The following is a 20,067-nucleotide window of genomic DNA, read 5'->3' on the forward strand; positions in this document are numbered from 1 at the left end:
GTTATTGATTTTATTTTGACAATGATGAATATTTGAATATTTATCGTAACGTGCTATTTATCAAAGACCAGTGGAGTGTATGTATGGGCTAAAACTGCTTGTTTAAAACTTCATAAGTAAGAGCTAATTATCAGACACCATCCATCGCATTAATGTATGTATGTAGGCGACTATACTTATTTTTTTTATAGGTCAACTCTTTCATATACTTTTAAATTATAAAAGTAATATGCAATTTGCGGCAAGAATTCCTTACGGCAAAAATACCTAGTGGCAAAGTATCCTACCACAAAAAGTCCGTGACGAAAAGTCCTACGGCGAAAATGTATGCGGCAAGAATTCCTAGAACCCCGGAACTGCGTCACAATCGCTCGCCATTCATTCCTATTTCTAGCACGCTCTCTTGCCTCTCTCACATCTATCCTCCTATCACCCAGAGCTTTCTTCACACCATCCATCCACCCAAACCTTGGCCTTCCTCTTGTACTTCTCCCATCAACTCTTGCATTCATCACCTTCTTAAGCAGACAGCCACTTTCCATTCTCTCAACATGGCCAAACCACCTCAACACATTCATATCCACTCTTGCCGCTAATTCATTTCTTACACCCGTTCTGACCCTCACCACTTCGTTCCTAACCCTATCTACTCGAGATACACCAGCCATACTCCTTAGACACTTCATCTCAAACACATTCAATTTCTGTCTCTCCATCACTTTCATTCCCCACAACTCCGATCCATACATCACAGTTGGTACAATCACTTTCTTATATAGAACTCTCTTTACATTCATGCCCAACCCTCTATTTTTTACTACTCCCTTAACTGCCCCCAACACTTTGCAACCTTCATTGACTCTCTGACATACATCTGCTTGCACTCCACCATTTGCTGCAACAACAGACCCCAAGTACTTAAACTGATCCACCTCCTCAAGTAACTCTCCATTCAACATGACATTCAACCTTGCACCACCTTCCCTTCTCGTACATCTCATAACCTTACTCTTACCCACATTAACTCTCAACTTCCTTCTCTCACACACCCCTCCAAATTCTGTCACTAGTCGGTCAAGCTTCTCTTCTGTGTCTGCTACCAGTACAGTATCATCCGCAAACAACAACTGATTTACCTCCCATTCATGATCATTCTCGCCTACCAGTTTTAATCCTCGTCCAAGCACTCGAGCATTCACCTCTCTCACCACTCCATCAACATACAAGTTAAACAACCACGGCGACATCACACATCCCTGTCTCAACCCCACTCTCACCGGAAACCAATCACTCACTTCATTTCCTATTCTAACACATGCTTTACTACCTTTGTATAAACTTTTCACTGCTTGCAACAACCTTCCACCAACTCCATATAACCTCATCACATCCCACATTGCTTCCCTATCAACTCTATCATATGCTTTCTCCAGATCCATAAACGCAACATGCACCTCCTTACCTTTTGCTAAATATTTCTCGCATATCTGCCTAACTGTAAAAATCTGATTCATACAACCCCTACCTCTTCTAAAACCACCCTGTACTTCCAAGATTGCATTCTCTGTTTTATCCTTAATCCTATTAATCAGTACTCTACCATACTCTTTTCTAACTACACTCAACAAACTAATACCTCTTGAATTACAACACTCATGCACATCTCCCTTACCCTTATATAGTGGTACAATACATGCACAGACCCAATCTACTGGTACCATTGACAACACAAAACACATATTAAACAATCTCACCAACCATTCAAGTACGGTCACACCCCCTTCCTTCAACATCTCAGCTTTCACACCATCCATACCAGATGCTTTTCCTACTCTCATTTCATCTAGTGCTCTCCTCACTTCCTCTATTGTAATCTCTCTCTCATTCTCATCTCCCATCACTGGCACCTCAACACCTGGAACAGCAATTATATATGCAAAAATACACACAAAGACGATTCTGTCAAACTCAGTCATGCAGACGACACAGTAAGGATGACGTCCTCATTTAAAGACCGCTATATCTTCGTTATTTGTAAAAATAATTGGCTGAAACTTCTGGAGAGCATGTACGGTATGGTTATACATACATAGAAGCAATAAAACGATTTTCGATTTCTGAAAGTTGGTATGTCAAAACACCATGGTGGATGGTCCCCTTAACCCTTTGAGTGCCATAGGATGTGTTTTACTTCCTTCGGTGCCACTTGATATATTTTACATCCAATTATTACTTTCATTTCTCTTTCTTGTATTATTTATGCATATGAAAGTTTTACTAAATATATAAATTGAAAGGAAATTTATTCAGTTATATGATTAAAAATGGGAAAAGTCTTATCTCTCACAGCTTATGTGCTGAGTTGAGTAAAATATCTCAGAAAAGGTCTTGTGGCTTGAGTGCCCCCTTTTTTTTTTGATGGCCTGATGTTGGTACTCAAAGTTTTAATTGGCATATTTAGTATTTTCCAAATAAATTGTTCTCATATTAGATAATGACACTATATTTAATTGTTCAGAAATTCAGTTCTAGAAATGCAATAGTATTTTTATGGTTCCAACTGAAAAATTGACTGCTTTACTGTTGACACTTGAGCTCTTGATAGCTATAGATTAAGAAGAGTATTGTAAAAGTAGTACAGTATATTATTGACCCAAAGTAATTCTTTAAAAAAAGAATAATCTTTGCATAATAGATAATTGCATTTAATATTCTTTCCAGAGGTTTGCATTTTCTCCGTTGCTAGATGATGGTTCAGATGCTGATGATGAAGAAGAAGGAGAAAAATTAATGGCAGATATATCAGACACCATGAAATTTAGGAATACTCGAAACTCCACTTCGTCATCTCCTCGAGAATCACGTTCCTTGGTAAGATTGTTACAGTAGAAATTGTTTTAATTCAGGGAATTAACCTGCACGTTAAATTGTTAACATTCTCAAAGCACAGACATTGCAACCTCATAAATAAAGACAAAAGTTTTCTCTGTCTCCCCTAAATCCCCCCTGTGACTGGCTGGCCATTGCCTGGTCTCCCTCAGTGTTTTGTTTTTGTTTGTTGAAAATATTTTTTTGTTCTGTCACTAATACAAAACAACATTATTTATTGGAGATATTACTTTTGGCGAACCTGAAAGACAAGCCCTAAGACTTTTAGCAAGGGTTAATCACCCACCTGCTAGTTAGCAGTGGGGTGGGGGTATTCTGCAACCCAACTCACTCACTCACCTGGGCTGAGTAACCAGTTTTGCTTTGGCTCAGTGGAGAAAGAATGTTGCCACTCTCTTCCTTTTTGACTTGCCATTGTGGGCTTAATGTAAGCTGCGATAAGGATGGCTGGACACTTTCGATGATCCTCAGCTTCAGTCTTCCTGGCCAAGTGGACTGTCTTCTGTGGTTGTTGTCGTGGAAAGGTTATCTCTCCCCTCGATGCCACTATTCCAACAATAGCGGACTTTCTTGCGCACCTTCGGGAGGGAACGCTCTCGGTTTCGGCAGTAAAAGGCTACCGCTCAGCCTTGAGCCTTGCCTTTAAATTAAAAGGAGTCGATATTTCTTATTCGTTAGAACTTTCTCTCCTCATACAAAGCTGCGAGCTTATCTGCCCCCAGTCGGAAGTTAGACCTCCATGGTATGTGGTTTGTGTCCTTCAGTCTGTGAAAGGTGCTCCCTACAAACCATTAGGCCAGGAAACAGATAGCCTCCTCACTTTGAAGATAGTGCTCCCACTCGCCTTGGCTTGCTAAGAGAGTTAGTGAACTGCATGGTCTTTCCTATGACATCACCCATTCAAGGGGATAGGAGGTGGTAATTCTCGACTTCGTCCCTGAATTCATAGCCAAGATTCAAAATCCGGTCCCTCTCGGATTGGGAGTCTTCTTACTGGAACCAATTATCCAGATAAACTGTTACTATGCCCAGTAAGGAGTTTGTACCTCAAAAGAACGTTAGCAGCCCACCCCGAGTGTCGGCACTCTTTGTCACCATGGGGAAGGTCAAGTGGAGGGTTACGAAGAACATTATCTCTGCTTGGATTCATAGGGTCATTGACCTGGCACTGAATCCCGCCCCTCCTCCAACACAAAAACCCAGAGCTTATGATGTTGGACATTGCAACGTCCCTAGCGTTCAAAAGAAACTACTCTGTGGTGCAGGTATTGCTAGCAGGCTTGTGGAAGCATAAGACCACCTTCTCTGCACACTACCTGCAAGACATGACCCACAGGAACATGGAGACCTTCTCCATTGGTCCTGTGGTGGCTGTACTACAAGTGGTTTAAACACCTCAGGTTCCTTGATGTACAAGGAGCAGAGGGTTGAGGGCAAAAGTTACCCATGATTAGTCTGGGATGAATGTGTAAGAATGACTGGCTTTTTCTTTTTCTCATCTTCCCCTCTCTTGAGGAATCAACACCCAGTGTCGTCTGCAAATCGGCCTCACCTATATGCAAGTAAAACCATTTTCCTTGTGTAACCTAGTATTAAAATAATACTTGTTGCATCCCCATACCCCTAGCGAGGGGCAATTGGGTAATGTCTATGGTACCCTTGGATGGTTCCTATAACTTGGAGAACTCTTACCTAGACAGTCACATTGCTAGTATCACAAGCACTCAGCTCCTGTTGGCCGCTGGCTGTGCGTAACACTGCGTTTAGCGAGGTGTAGGGTTTCCTCTAGCTATATATGGAGAAGCCCCTGGTCAATGTCAAGAAGCCGTTGGCACAGACTTTCACCCTCCTAATGGGTAAGTCATCCCTTCTTAATTGCATTGGTTTATATAAGTGATGGTACAAATGACAAATTTGGAAGTACAGTACTGTACAGTAATTTGTATTTTTCCTAACGATACAAATCTGTAGCTATTTATACAGATTGGCCTACAAGCAAAAGTGGTTACTCAGCCCAGGTGTGTGAGTGAGCGGATCAGCAGACTACCTCCCTTCTCGCTAACTAGCGGTGAGGTGGTTATCCCTCGCTAAAAATCTTACGTCTCGTCTTTCAGCTTTGCCGAAAGTAATATCCCCTATAAATAGCCACGGGTTTGTATCATTTGGAAAAATGAAAGTTACTTCCAAATTTGTCATTTCATAATTTTCTTGCATATGACAACTGTAAATTATTTAAATGTAAAATTATTTTTTTTTCCCAGTGGTTGTACAGCTTTTATTATACCCTTGTTTTTCAATATTTAACTTAGCCGGTGATTATATAGCTGCAACTCTGTTGCTCGACAGACAACTCTACGGAAAAACTCGCCAGCGATCGCTACACAGGTTGCGGGTGTGCCCAACAGCGCCATCTGTCGACCAGATACCCAGCTCTCATGTAAACAAAGACTCAATTTTCTCTCTGTCGACGTGTCGACAAGACGTACTTTACTCGCTGTTGCTAAACTGGAGTTTTTCACATCTATTTGGTGAAGTACTATATTCTAGTTTTGAGCTTTCGCAATGCAGGTGTTTTATCTTCATCTTAAATCTTGAACTCGTTTTGGATAGATTTAATTATGGTGACAAAGAGAGTATGGACTTTCTTTCACTTTTAAATGGCCGACCCTTCCCTTAGACGGAAGTGTGTTTAGGCTTTTAGTAATTATCTTATCACGTTATAAATTATTTATAGATTTTCCTCTATATATTTTATATCTCTCCGCCTTTATTAGGCCTCTTCGATTAACTTTCCATTTATTATAAACATATAAAAATAAATTTTAATGTTTTGTTTATATGCGACCTTTCCTGAGTGTAGGCGGTCCTAACTTGGAAACCGAAGTTAATCAACGTTGAGCCCTTTATATCGTAATTAGCTTTTTAAGAGCTAAGGATTTAAAACTTTTTAAATGTAATATTTTATGAAAGAATTTCTTTGATAGTCTTCGTACTGTTTTCAAAGATGAACTAACGTTTAGTTTATTTATGCTACGCAGTTGTTGACGTTCAGGACGTTTAACATGCGCTCTATCGTTACGATAGAGAGAGAGTGTATCACGGTTTCACTTTGCAGTAAGAGTAAATCGATTCTAACGTTTTGTTCATTCTTTCTTAGCTTAAATGTTTTAAATTCTATTTTAAAGGAATTTTTTATTTGAAAAACCTTTCAGTTTTTTCCTTTAGTCAAATAACATGTTTTTTTTGACGAAATATAATTGGGCTCTTCTCTTAGGTGCGAAATCAAGAGAGAAAGAGAGAGAGAGATAAAGACGGAGGGAGAGAGAGGAGAGAAAACGTTCCGTTCAAGCGGGTAACGTTGTTCTCGAGTTACTCTCGTCCCTAGTCTCTGTACGGGGAGGAAGCATAAAACGTTTTTAGTTTTTTATTCTCGTCCCCAGGCTATGTGCGGTGAGAGATTGAAAACGTAGTTTATATGAACTAGTGTTTAGTCTCTTTCCCAGCCACTGATTTTTTTATCTTAAAATATGTTTTCTGTTTTTTGCTGGTATTAATGAGCTTGCATTATACGACTGATTTCGCAATTATTACCGTTTAATGAAGGGTAGAATTGCGTGTTTCAGGTAGAAATCAGTAAAAGTTTCGATTTCAGTGAAATAAGTGCAAAACAGAAAATCGAAGTGATAAAGTGATATGCGCAAAGTGTTACAGTGTTGCGTCCGAGGGTTCGTCTGTTCGTGCCTGTCGTTCACCTAGTCCGGGACCTCTTGCATGCTCCCAAGCCTAGGGGAGAAGTAATGTCAAACGACTTATGGGTTCGAGAGGCCTTGATCAACGAACAGACGTTTCCCTCTATGGTATCGGGTGTATCTTACCAAGATCTTCCCTACCATAAGACGAGAGAGACGTTGTTTCTCCTCGTCATCCAAAGGCTTTTCGCATAAGAAACCTGTCACAAGGTTTCGAAGCCCTTAAGCGAAAGTCAGTCCTTTCAGTCAGGACAGGTCCAGCGTCCTGGTTACAGCCATTAGGACAGCTCTGACCCTATGCAGTCATCGGATAACTGCTCGCCGCCTAACAAAAGCGTAACACAGACTCCGAGAGTCTTTTTTGTTGGCAAAGTGTTGCGGTCACAGGCGTTACCCTCGTCTCTTACCACAACCATTTCCGTTGATCCTTAATGGGTTGTATGGCAAGACATGCAGTATATGCTTGCCTCCCTTATGGAAGACTATTCTGCCGATTAGTCCGTTGAGTCTAGCCGTTTATCTCATCGATATCCTGGCTTTGAGCCAACCTAACGTTCCTTTGTGCTTACTCTTGACGTTGGCGTAGCTAAGTCACGTCACTCAGGTTGTTTAGAACCACACTCGATGCGGTCTCGTGTGGTTTTTCAGCCGCATTTGGACGTTAGGCCACTTGCTGATGCTCCTGTTGACGTTCAAGACGTTCACTAACAATCGGAGTTGACTTGTTTTGACGCTGTGCGTCAACCTCCGCATTCTGGAGTTGTTTTGACTGCTCAGTCTAGGCAGTCAAAGCAGTCTCGAGTGGACGCTGTGCGTCCTCACGCACCTGTTGTGGTTGACAGTTCAGTTGTTGACAGTTCACAGACTTTCAAGCAGTTACATGACGTTGCGTTCTGGTCCGCTACTAATGCACCAGTGAGTGTGGACTCTGCTTGTAAAGCATTGCCACCACGGTAGGTCTCTCCCTTGCTTGAGACTCAGCTTTTATCGGACAAGGTTCCTGTAGATGAGGAAGTTGCTGTTCCCCCTCCTACTGATATTCCCTTGAGGACTCTGTCAGATGGAGAGGAGCCTAAAGCTGCTTAGCCCCCTATGGACTTTAATTAAATCATGATGATTTTTTTTAAGGATCTTTGTCCGGATCTTTTTGTAACTGCTGCTCCTCGTTCGCCTAAACGTCAGAGCTTTCACTAGGCCTAGCTACTTCGAAGCCGTTGTTTTTAAGCTAGTGCTCTCTCGCTCTCCTAGAGAGCTTTACGTTCACCAGGAGGAGTTTGGGGGATACAGCCTTTGCTTTCCCTTCTTTTAAACTGGCTTATAGAGCGAGAGTCTGATATGACACGAGAGAAGTTCTCGGCTTGGGAGTTCATGCCTCTGCCTAGATAGACTTCTCAAATCTCGTAGACTCTCCCTGGCGCCTGACCAGGAGACGCTCCAAGTTTTTTACAGGTCAACTTCACAGCTGTTTTAGAGCCTTTGAAGTTTTGCTGTACAATTATGTCATGCATAAACAAGGCTTTCAGGGATGGAAAGCGGTACCGCCTCAGTTGCTAACCCCGTCTGTGGCCGCACCTGCTCCCGTAGACCCTAAATGGGCTTTGCTGCAAGACATGCAGTCCAAGCTTGCGTTCTTGATAGAGGACTTTAATGCGGAGAAGGTTGCTACCGAACCTTCTGGCCAACAACCTTCCAACCGGTCGGTTGTGCGCCCTGTTGACGCTGAGGTAACCTACTCGCGTCTGCCAGTTGAGGTGGTTCCTCCACCGATGCGACCCAGTGTGGGTTGCCAGCCGCACGTTGTCGTTAAGCGACGCTCGGAGGTGGTTGTTGACGTTCAGGACGTTCAACAACCAGCAGAGGTGACTTGTTTTGACGCAGTGCGTCAACCTCAGCAACCCGGTAGGGTGTTGACTGCACAACCCAGACGGTCTAGACAGTCTCGGGTTGACGCTGTGCTTCCTCGCGCACCCATGGTTGTTGACAGTTCACAGACTGTGCAGCAGTTCCATGATGTTGCGTCCGGCTCCGTCACGCATGCACCAGTGCGACTGGACTCAGCGAGCCAGACGTTGCCCACTCCGTTGCCGTTTCCTCATCAGTTTTCGGATGAGGAACCCTCTGATGAGGACGTTGCTGAACAACAAGACGATCAGCCCCCAGAATAGATCAAGCCCTGCTATCCATCCAGAAGATGCTGCAGAAGGAACGCTGCTCAGTCAGGCTGTGGATGAGTCTGGTAGGGACGCTGTCATCCGTAGAACAATTTGTGTCACTAGGAAGACTACTCCTCCGTCCTCTTCATACCATCTAGCTTTTCTCTGGAAAAAGGACAAGACGCTAGAAGCGGTCTCGATCCCGGTTTCCGAAAAGATAAAGTCTTGTCTGACTTGGTGGAAGGACAATATCAACCTAAGAGAGGGTCTTCCCCTGGCTGTTCAGACTCCCAACCACGTTCTCTTCTCGGACGCATCGGACGTGGGCTGGGGCGCAACACTAGACGGTCGGGAATGCTCAGGACTGTGGAACTCGAGTCAGAGGAGCATGCATATCAACTGCAAGGAGCTGTTGGCAGTACATCTGGCCTTGAAAAGCTTCAAGTCTCTCCTTCGAGGCAAAGTGGTGGAAGTTAACTCAGACAACACCACGGCCTTGGCGTACATCTCCAAACAAGGAGGTACCCACTCACTGACGTTGTACGAGATCGCAAGGGACCTGCTCATCTGGTCAAAAGGTCAAGACATCTCCCTAGTAACGAGGTTCATCCAAGGCGACTTGAACGTCATAGCAGATTGTCTCAGTCGGAAAGGGCAAGTAATTCCAACCGAATGGACCCTCCACAAGGATGTGTGCAAGAGACTTTGGGCCACTTAGGGTAAACCATCCATAGATCTCTTTGCAACCTCGCTGACCAAGAGGCTTCCAATCTATTGCTCTCCAGTCCCGGACCCAGCAGCAATACATATAGATGCTTTCCTCCTAGATTGGTCACATCTGGATCTCTACGCATTCCCACCGTTCAAGATTGTCAACAAGGTACTGCAGAAGTTCGCCTCTCACGAAGGGACAAGGTTGACGTTAGTTGCTTCCCTCTGGCCCGCGAGAGAATGGTTCACCGAGATACTTCGATGGTTAGTAGACGTTCCCAGTAGTCTTCCTCTAAGGGTAGACCTTCTACGTCAGCCACACGTAAAGAAGGTACTCCAAAGCCTCCACGCTCTTCGTCTGACTGCCTTCAGACTATCGAAAGACTCTCGAGAGCTAGAGGCTTTTCGAAGGAAGCAGCCAGTGCGATTGCTAGAGCAAGGAGAGCGTCTTCCATTAGAGTCTACCAATCTAAGTGGGAAGTCTTCCGAGACTGGTGCAAGTCAGTTTCTGTATCCTCGACCAGTACCTCTGTAGCTCAAATAGCTGTTTTTCTCTTATACCTGAGAAAAGGACGATCCCTTTCAGCTCCCACTATCAAGGGCTACAGAAGCATGTTGGCATCGGTCTTCCGGCATAGAGGCTTAGATCTTTCCAAACATAAAGATCTGCAAGACCTCCTTAAGTCTTTTGAGACCACCAAGGAGCGTCGTTTGGCTACCCCTGGATGGAATTTAGACGTGGTACTAAGATTCTTCATGTCAGACAGGTTGGAGCCGTTACAATCAGCCTCCCTGAAAGATCTCACTCTTAAGACTCTTTTCCTGGTATGCTTAGCCTCGGCTAAAAGAGTCAGTGAGATTCATGCCTTCAGCAAGAACATCGGATTTTCGTCAGAAAAAGCCACTTGTTCGCTACAACTTGGTTTTCTAGCCAAAAATGAGCTGCCTTCTCGGCCTTGGCCTAAATCTTTCGATATCCCCAGCTTATCGGAGATCGTAGGCAATGAACTAGAAAGAGTCTTATGCCCTGTTAGAGCTCTTAAGTTCTATTTAAAGCGTACTAAACCTTTACGAGGCCAATCTGAAGCTTTATGGTGTTCAGTTAAGAAACCATCCTTGCCTATGTCAAAGAATGCTTGGTCAGTCTTTATCAGATTGTTAATACGAGAAGCTCATTCACATCTGAGTGAGGAAGACCGAACTTTGCTTAAGGTGAAGACGCACGAAGTTAGAGCTGTAACAACTTCCGTGGCCTTTAAGCAAAATATATCTCTGCAAAGTATAATGGACGCAACCTATTGGAGAAGCAAATCAGTGTTCGCGTCATTTTACTTGAAAGATGTCCAGTCTCTTTACAAGAACTGCTACACACTGGGACCATTCGTAGCAGCGAGTGCAGTAGTGGGTGAGGGCTCAACCACTACAATTCCCTAATTCCTTATCCTTTTAATCTGTCTCTTGAAGTGTTGTTTTTTTATGGGTTGGTCGGAAGGCTAAGAAGCCTTTCGCATCCTGGTTGATTTGGCGGGTGGTCAAAGTCATTTCTTGAGAGCGCCTAGATTAGGGGTTTGATGAGGTCCTGTTGTATGGGTTGCAACCCTTGATACTTCAGATCCTAGGGGTCGACCAGCATCCTAAGAGGATCGCGAGGCTCCGTAAGGAAGACGTACTTAAAAGGCAGAGTAATTGTTCAAGTCGACTTCCTTACCAGGTACCTATTTATTTTGTTTTTGTTATTTTGATAACTTCTAAAATGAAATAAAAAACTCCTAGCTCATAAAAGTGTAAACATATATTGCTGGTCTCTACCCACCATCCTGGGTGTGAATCAGCTATATAATCACCGGCTAAGTTAAATATTGAAAAATGTTATTTTGATTATAAAATAAATTTTTGAATATACTTACCCGGTGATTATAAATTAAATGATCCTCCCTTCCTCCCCAATAGAGACACAGTGGGACGAGGAGAAAATTGAGTCTTTGTTTACATGAGAGCTGGGTATCTGGTCGACAGATGGCGCTGTTGGGCACACCTGCAACCTGTGTAGCGATCGCTGGCGAGTTTTTCCGTAGAGTTGTCTGTCGAGCAACAGAGTTGCAGCTATATAATCACCGGGTAAGTATATTCAAAAATTTATTTTATGATCAAAATAACATTTTAATTGACTTCATGTTTATTCACCATATTCTTTTTTTTATCATTTCTTCTGCAGCCTCACTTGAAAGAATCCTCATTTATCTTTCTCTTAACCTCAAATTTCATAATTCAGTCTTACTGCTAGTGCTATTTCTTCACACCAGTTTATACCTACATAATTCTTTTTTAACTCTTCGTTGAATTTGCATAACACTTATTTATTTCTTTTATTTAAGGATCTTTAACTTGAACTAGTTTTTCATGAATCTTTTTTGTATGTGATTGAGGTAAATCATTGATTTTATTGTTCTTATGTGTTGAGTAATGTGGCTTCCTGCTTTTAGCATTGGTTTTCATCTAACTTTACTGAAGTTTAGCATTAAATCATAACCACACACTCAAAGTTAACAAAATGCAACCAATAAATGCTTTTCTTTTATTTATAGGAAGATGACTTGAAATGGGTGGAAGAAAATATTCCTTCATCTCTCGCTGATTCGTAAGTATTATTTTTCTGGTTACTTCAATATGATATGCAAATGACAACCAAAGAACAGTGTCTTACATGAGTTACATTTTTGTGTGCAGACAATATAAACATTGCAATTAGAAAAAGTTTTTCAGTTGATACCAGCTGAGTTCTTGATTGAGTAAGTTACTGATCCTTTTGGGGAGAATTCCTCAGATCACTTACAGATTGCCTTTGGTATAGATAGTTTTCATATGTGGAACTGTTTAGTGTTGTTTACTGTAGTCCTTTGATTATTGAGTCTTTTCCTATTATGTAAATTTAACTTAGGAAAAAATTGAATCCCATAAAGAGATCTTAATAAATTGATGGATTTAGCGTGGAAAAGTTATGATTATGCAGTATTACTGTATAGCATCCAAGTGATGATATTTTAATGTTTGTTTTTGTGCCTACAAAATTAACAAATTATCTTTTCTGCTTTGTTTTGCCAGATAACTTTGAATTATCAATCAGTCAATCTATTCTTTCAGCCAAATCTGACCATAGTAGTAGTCTTTTTAGGGAGGAATGATGGCAATAAATTAGTTGTTCCAGCACAAATACAAACCCTCCGTTATTTATGGTGGTATACTTTCGGCGGAGCTGAAAGACAAGCCATGATAATTTTAGCAAGGGATAACCACCCCCATGGAGTTAGTCAACTACTCCGCTCATTCACACACCTGGGCTGAGCACCCACTTTACTCTCTGGCTCGGTAGAGGATGGTCTAACTGCCGCTCTCTCCTACAAAGACTTGTCATTTGATTATTTTACAATTAATTCTGTTTTTCTTGTTCGTTTTATATATATGAAAACATACTTATATGTTTTTATATATACTTAACTTTTATTACAGTTACTGTTTGTGTGACAGCATATTACGGTTCTCTGCCGCAAGGGATTCTTCATTTTGTTGATACTACTACTCCCTTACTATGCTGCTCTCCCTCTTACATGGATGGCCAGCAGATCCTCGGCGGGGGTACACCTTTCCCATTCGCAGGTTAGTTGCCGCTCATGATTGGTTTCAAACTGCTTGTAATCTAACTTTTCTAGCTCTTGACTCTTCTCTCCTCCTTGTCGGCAATAGGCCAACGGCCTTTCTTAGCTGACGGAGGGAGTGCGTAATCTTTGTCCACTCCCTCTCGGGAAAACTCCCTTCCAACCGAGGGTTCAGCTCCCCCCCCCTCCCCCCCCACTAGTCTTTTTTGCAGCGGATTAAAGAATTGTAATTCATCATAACTTATATTTTTCCTCAGATAGTGATGCTGTTCTGCCTGGTTTGGTTAAATCAGCCAACGTAGAAAGCAGATCCGTTCGTTTCTGTGGAATCAGCCGCAACAGTCACAGTCCTGCGCTACCTATGGCAGCTCGTGAGCAGCTCGCTGGTTACAAGGTAGCAGTCGATGCTGACTTTCAACTTGAAGAAGGCTTGTTGGAGGGAACCAAAGAGAGCTGTCAGGAGGTCTGCTTCCAGGGGTTGGAGAACTTTCCCTTCCAAGGTAGAGTTATCCTCCCCGAGTGTTGGGCTCCTCTCCCTTCTGAGGGAGAGCTTCCCTTCATGAGCCGTTCAGCAACCTTCCCCGTTCTGAGGAAGAGCTTCCCTTCATCAACCGTTTAGCAACCTTCCCTCTTACAGGGAGAATTGCTGACAGCTCGATGAAGATCAGCAGCTGTGATCTCATTGCCAAAGACTGTGCTTCTCCCTCTTGGGCTGAGGGAAAGCAAAGTCCAAGGCAAGGTCCTCCTTTAGGAAGATCTCGTCTGCGAGAGATATTGATCCATGACCAACGTGTCGTATGCCTACGCTTTTTCCCATAGGCCGGGAGAAAGCATATTCCTACGCGATGTCCTCCTTCGGAAGAACATTCCTCTCGTTTGCGAGAGAAAGTTTGTGATCACCTTTTTGTGATAGTTTTATTTTGTTTGTAATGTGTCGTGGAATAGGTATCCCTCCCCTCGATTCCTCTATTCTAACAATAACGGAGTTCCTCGTACACCTTCGGGAAGAAATGCTTCTCTCGGTTTTGGCAGTCAAAGGCTACCACTCAGTCTTAGGACTCTCCTTTAAACGTAAAGGAATAGATATTTCCTCCTCGGAACTGTTTTTACTCATACGAAGGTATTAGATGACTTGTTCCTAGTCAGAGGTTAGACCTCATCCTTGGTTGTGGTTCGAATCCTTCAGTCTCTAAGGGTGTACCCCTACGAACCATTTTCCTAGCAACAGATTGTCGCCTTTTTCTGAAGATGGTGTTCCTGTTCGCTTTGACTTTGGCCAAAAGAGTCAGTGAACTACATGGCCTACCAGATGACATCCCCCATTCAAGGGGATGGGGAGAGGTAATTCTTAGCTTCGTCCCTGAGTTTATTGCCAAGACTCAAAATCCGGGTATAGTGGATCCCATTCGGACCCTTTAGGATCGAGTCTTAGTTTTGTAACCAAAACCCATTCCAACTGGTATTTTGCCCAGTGAGGAATCTGAAGGGTTGCCTAAAAAAATAACAGGAGCTTGCCTCCGTGTTTCAGCAACGTTTGTCAGCACAGGGAAGGTCAAGAGGAGGGTCACGAAGAGCACAATCTCATGGTTTTGCAAAGTCATCGACCCTGCACTTAATCTTGACCTTCTTCCTCAACGACAATCCAGAGCTCTTGAGGCGAGGGACATGGCAATGTCCTTGGTGTTCAAAAGAACTACTCTGTGGTGCAGGTACTGCAAGGGAGCATGTGGAAGCATCAGACGACCTTCACCGCCCACTACCTCCAAGACGTAACTCACACGAACATGGATACATTTTCCATTGGTCCTGTGGTGGCCACACAAGTGGTCTAAAATACCTGGAGCTCCTTGATGGACAAGTATCAGAGGGTTGTGGGCTGAAGTTACCCGAGTTAGTCTGGGGGTGAAGGAGTAGAATGACTGGCTTCTTTCTTTCCCTCATAATCTCCCCCTCTGGAGAATCAGCTCTGCGGTACTCAGCACAGCTGACCTCACCCCTCTACATGTAAGATCCACTTTCCTTGTGTAACCTAAGTATAGAATTAATACTTGTTGCCTCCCCAATAGCCCTACGATGGAGGGTATTGGGTAGTCTGAGTACTCTTGTATCTTCATGACTCAGTTCTTATGTTAAAGACCAGCCGCATTGCTAGTATCACAAACACACAGCTTCTGCAAGCCGCTGATAGTGCATAGCACAAGATTTTAGTGAGGGCAGTGTTCCTACTACCTATGATCACTTATTGAAATAGGTCAAATGCCAAGGCCAGTTGGTAAGGACTTCCTCCTTCCTAAGAGTGAGTCACCCCTATAAATAGCGAATCGTTGTGTATTTATACAGGAACAAATGACAAATTTGTAAATAATTTGTTTTTATCCTAACATACAAATCTAGAGCTATTAATACAAATTGGCCCGCCAGCCCTGTCCCCCAAGAAATCCTGCCAGAAAGCAAAGTGGGTGTCAGCCCAGGTGTGTGAGTGAGCGGGGTAGTTGACTACCCCCAACCCAACCCGCTAACTAGCGGTTGGGGTGGTTATCCCTCGCTAAGATTATTATGGCTCGTCTTTCAGCTCCGCCGAAAATGTACCCTTATATATAGCTCCAGTTTTGTATGTTAGGAAAAATACAAATTACTTACAAATTTGTCATTTTAGATTGCTCTTAGAGTGAGAGTTACATTCAAAATTGGGTAACTCACCTCAAAGATGATTACAGGTTGGATTGCATATGCTGTCTTTTATGTAGGTGTTTCAAATCTTTTAATCTAAGGTCTCTACTAGGGGAAGATGAGCAATGCATAAATCTATCATTCAGGGACTTTTAGGTGAACAATATACACAAATTGTTGCTGATGAATTTCCATATATAAGTCATGAGGATAGAGAAAGTTCATTTGTAATTGTTATAGATACAGAATTCCTCTGCCATATAAACCATAAGTGTTTCAAGAGTGTGTTTGGAAGCCGTAAGTTTGTCATTCCAACTTCAATAGTATACAGTATTTCCCACCAAGTGATCCTGCTGTCATTAGCAGAATAGGCTTTGAATATATGAAGAATTCCTGAATTTAAATGTTAATTGAATTAGTATTTTATAATCTATAAGCTCATTTCCTTCACATTTTCTCAGCCAACAATTTCTATTTATTTTTTTCAAGTTTTCAGTCAGCTGATCACCCTAACTCTAGTGAGTGTTTATGTATACTAAGTGGCATAAACAAGAGCCTTATCAAGAATTCCTATAGTTATTTGTTCATAATATGTGAAATCCTTTTAAAAACTGATTAATTTGCACTGCATTTTATTTCCCATACTTTTAACAACCACCCAAATAAAGATTTTCTGTATTGGTTATCCATTCTTATTGTGCACCCATGTGTTTTAGATGCATAAACTGTCAGGGTAAACTATCCATTTTCTTAATAGTTATGCTGTCAAACTACCATATCTTATCAGTAAAGAATAAAGAAAATATTTAATACACAATATTTTCAAAATTAACTAGAAGTCTTATATGAGGAAAATGTTAATTCGTATTAAAGAAGAAACATTAAGTAATCTTACCCTGTAAGGTAAAGCAGCTGGCATAAGTTTGTTGACATGAGGGCAGTGGGCAAGTTTAGTTACCATTCAAGTTTTCCTCATTTTATAGGAGTAATGGTTGAATGCATTGGCACATACCTCTTCATATATTCTCTTATTTTTTCCTTGCTCTGAAATATAGATGCAATAGTGGACTTTATTCTTAGTAGAGGCACGCACAATGTCTAAAATCTTCTCACCTTTTCTACTCTCACTATTATTTGCATTGTCATCTTCATAGTTATTCCATGCCATTTAGTGGCATCAGAGGTATCACCATTACTTTTGTACTTATTATCAGACATCTTTATTCACAGTAGTTTAAAATTTTACGATTTCTGCATAAATGATTAACCTCGTAGCGTTAAATGTATATTGAACACAACCACTTATTGAGAGTCTGACCTTTAACTGAATCAGCTACAATATAGAAAAATATGGGAAGCTGTTAGCATACTGTCTGGCTGCAGGATTTGAAATTAATCTATAATTTTTCTTTCTTTTTTATAATTTTTCTTAGTTTTTCATTTATTTTTGCACATTTTCGCTTAGGTTGAGGTCCGTAAGTTAAACAGGCATGTAGTGAAAGGTTGCTGTATGTATTTTCTAATTAATTCAGAGTAATATTATTAATTTTCATACCCCGAGACATTTTTCATTAAGAATTTTTATTTTCTTTCAGGGCTCTTCCTATCCTGGACTCAGATGAGGTAAGTCAGAATTTTTAAACAAATTTATTTCATTTGGTGATGAACCTTATAGTTATTTGATTTTTTTTTTCAAGGATGATTGATGATGTTACTGAACGCTATGTTAAATGCCTGCTTTTCACTAATGCACATTTGTTCCTATGCATACACAAACCTTTTGTCCTTTAACTAGTGATGTGTGTTTAGTGGTGCTGGAATGACCCCTTGAATCATTAACAAGGTAGTTGGTTAATGTGAGGTGGCGCATTAGGGAAGCTCCATCCTTTTGCCTGTCACAGAATAGCCACTTTTGTCTTTGGCATTTCCTAATGCTCTTTTGACATTGGATCTTTTCTTACATTCATTTGTGATAAATGTTGTTTTTTTCTTACATTCATTTGTGGTAAATATTGGGTTTCTATTTTTTCAATTTTGTGAGCACACTCACTTGTAAATATATGCTAAAGTGAATTTTGGTTTTATAAAAGGAATCAAACCTTCGCAGCCACATGTGTTACATACTTTTGTGAAGAGGCGACTATAAGCAGGAAGGCAATGAGGTGAGAGCATAACTTGTCTCACTTCATGGTAGTTTCTCTGCCCCAAGAAAGGTTTACCTGTTTCTATCTGAGTCTCCTGTATCTGTATGCCTAATAGTGAAAATAATTTGTCTTGGACTTGGAAGCTATATATATAGATAGATAGATAGAATGCTTTAGTTTTCTTCAAAAGATGTATGCAAGGACTTGTTCTACTCTAGTCTATGTATAATTGCACGAAGTAAGTTGGCCAAGGCACCACCCACCCGTTGAGATTCTACCGCTATAGAGTTGGGTCCTTTGACTGGCCAAACACTACTACATTGGATCCCTCTCTCTGCTTATGACTCATTTCATCTTTACTGACACATACACAGAATAGTCTGGCTTATTCTTTACAAATTCTCTTCTTTCCTCGTATACATGACAACACTGAAATTACTAATCAATTCTTCTTCTCTCAAGAGGTTAACTACTGCATCCAGGTGACTGAAATATCTGTTTTTCTCTTATCACCAGTAGATAAGTTTTGTACATCTTATGTCTGATAATTATATATTATAGTAGAACTCTTTTGTCAAAGAAAACATATAGTTTTTTTGCATCTCTAAATAGAGCAAGGTCTGTTGCTTCATTAGAGAATTGGAGAATAAGAGGCTCCTGTGTATTGTATGGATCCCTCCTCCTCAGTGGATTTGTCCATGCTTGAAGAGACCCTTGAACATCCTTGCTTATTCTAGTACTTCCCCAGTGGGGGAGGGTGCTCATTCTCAGGGCACTGGCTTTTATGCCTACTGCTCCCATGAGGAGGGCATCATAGTGATCTTTCCTTTTTTATATCAAACTTTTGAGGGATTGGGGTTCTATTACTTTCCTCCTTAAAAATCTCCTGAATGGAAGACTCATTCTTTCCACACTTAGGGACAACTTCAACAAAAGTTTTGTTTTTTCCTCAATTGAATCAAGAATTATCAGTCTTCTCACAGGATCAACACCTAACAAGCAATTTTAGCCTTTTGGCCAATGCTTGCTGCCCTTGAAATGTGTTTAGGAGGCATGACTGTAGTTAGTATAGTATACAATACATGATCATGTTGCTTTATTTTGACCTTACAGATTACGCTATCACACACTCACACTAGAGAAGCTACGAATAAAGTCTCCAAGAGAGACAAGGCAAATTGTAGGTTTATAGATCCTGGGCACACACAAGACACACTGAACGTGATCAGACATCTTACTCCACCTAGTGGTGAAGAGGCCACTTTTTGAAATGTCTCCCAGCATATATTTTTTATAGTGACATCAAAATTTCAGTTGCATATGGTAGAATTAGCAGGTGGTGAATCTGCTGTTCGGGAGGTTTATCTGTATAGTAGTCTAGTCTTGATGAAACAATAATATATACTAGGCTTGTATGTATAAATCTAATGCTGGATTTCTCTAGTAAGTGAAGGAAATTTTTTTGAAAAACTTCATGTGAAAGAAGGCACTAGCTGATGCTGGGTATGTTTTCTACTTGCTGACACATATTTTGTTTGGGTCTGAGCATAAGTTACCCAGCTGATAACCATGCCACTTAGGAGCATTCAGCTTAGATCTTACCAGATGTGTCTTGAGATCAAATCACAACAGTTAAGGCAACTCCTAGGTAATGGGTTTTTATGAAAATTTTTTTTTTTTAGCCAACTATCTATAATGCGAGTTACATTCTCCTTACCACACAATTAGACAGATTGAACAGTGATTGTTATCTCCTCTCTAAGCTTTCTAAAGAACCTGCTTGTTCAGTTATGACCTTAATATTTTTAATTTTCAGAACTATAAAATCTTGATAATATTTATAACTTTAAAATAGGCAAAGAAGTTTTGTGTATGTATGATTTTTTTAATTACATATGATAACAAATATGTGTGACATTTTATGCATTTTTTAACCAGTTACATTTTAATGATAATCTTTTATGGAAAAAGAATCAGTACTGTGGATAACACCAATTAAAGAATGACTAGATAAAAAAGTCTGTTGGTACAAGTTATAATGAGACATACATTCCTACAAATTACAAAAAAAAACTGCTCTCATCATCTGTAAACCATA

The 20,067-nt window shown here is 41.1% G+C and overlaps 1 protein-coding gene across 1 annotated transcript in view; it reads left to right on the forward strand.

The window, feature by feature from the left end:
* Window positions 1–20,067, forward strand: part of LOC137634163 (transmembrane protein 87A) — a 91,837-nt gene that overhangs the window by 64,405 nt on the left and 7,365 nt on the right. Inside the window, exons 11-13 of the mRNA XM_068366419.1 lie at window positions 2,722–2,871; window positions 12,088–12,140; window positions 17,421–17,448. Coding sequence (XP_068222520.1) covers window positions 2,722–2,871; window positions 12,088–12,140; window positions 17,421–17,448 — 231 coding nt within the window. The remainder of the gene's footprint in view (window positions 1–2,721; window positions 2,872–12,087; window positions 12,141–17,420; window positions 17,449–20,067) is intronic.

Source organism: Palaemon carinicauda, chromosome 44 (assembly GCF_036898095.1).
Source record: "Palaemon carinicauda isolate YSFRI2023 chromosome 44, ASM3689809v2, whole genome shotgun sequence".
Taxonomy (NCBI): domain Eukaryota; kingdom Metazoa; phylum Arthropoda; class Malacostraca; order Decapoda; family Palaemonidae; genus Palaemon; species Palaemon carinicauda.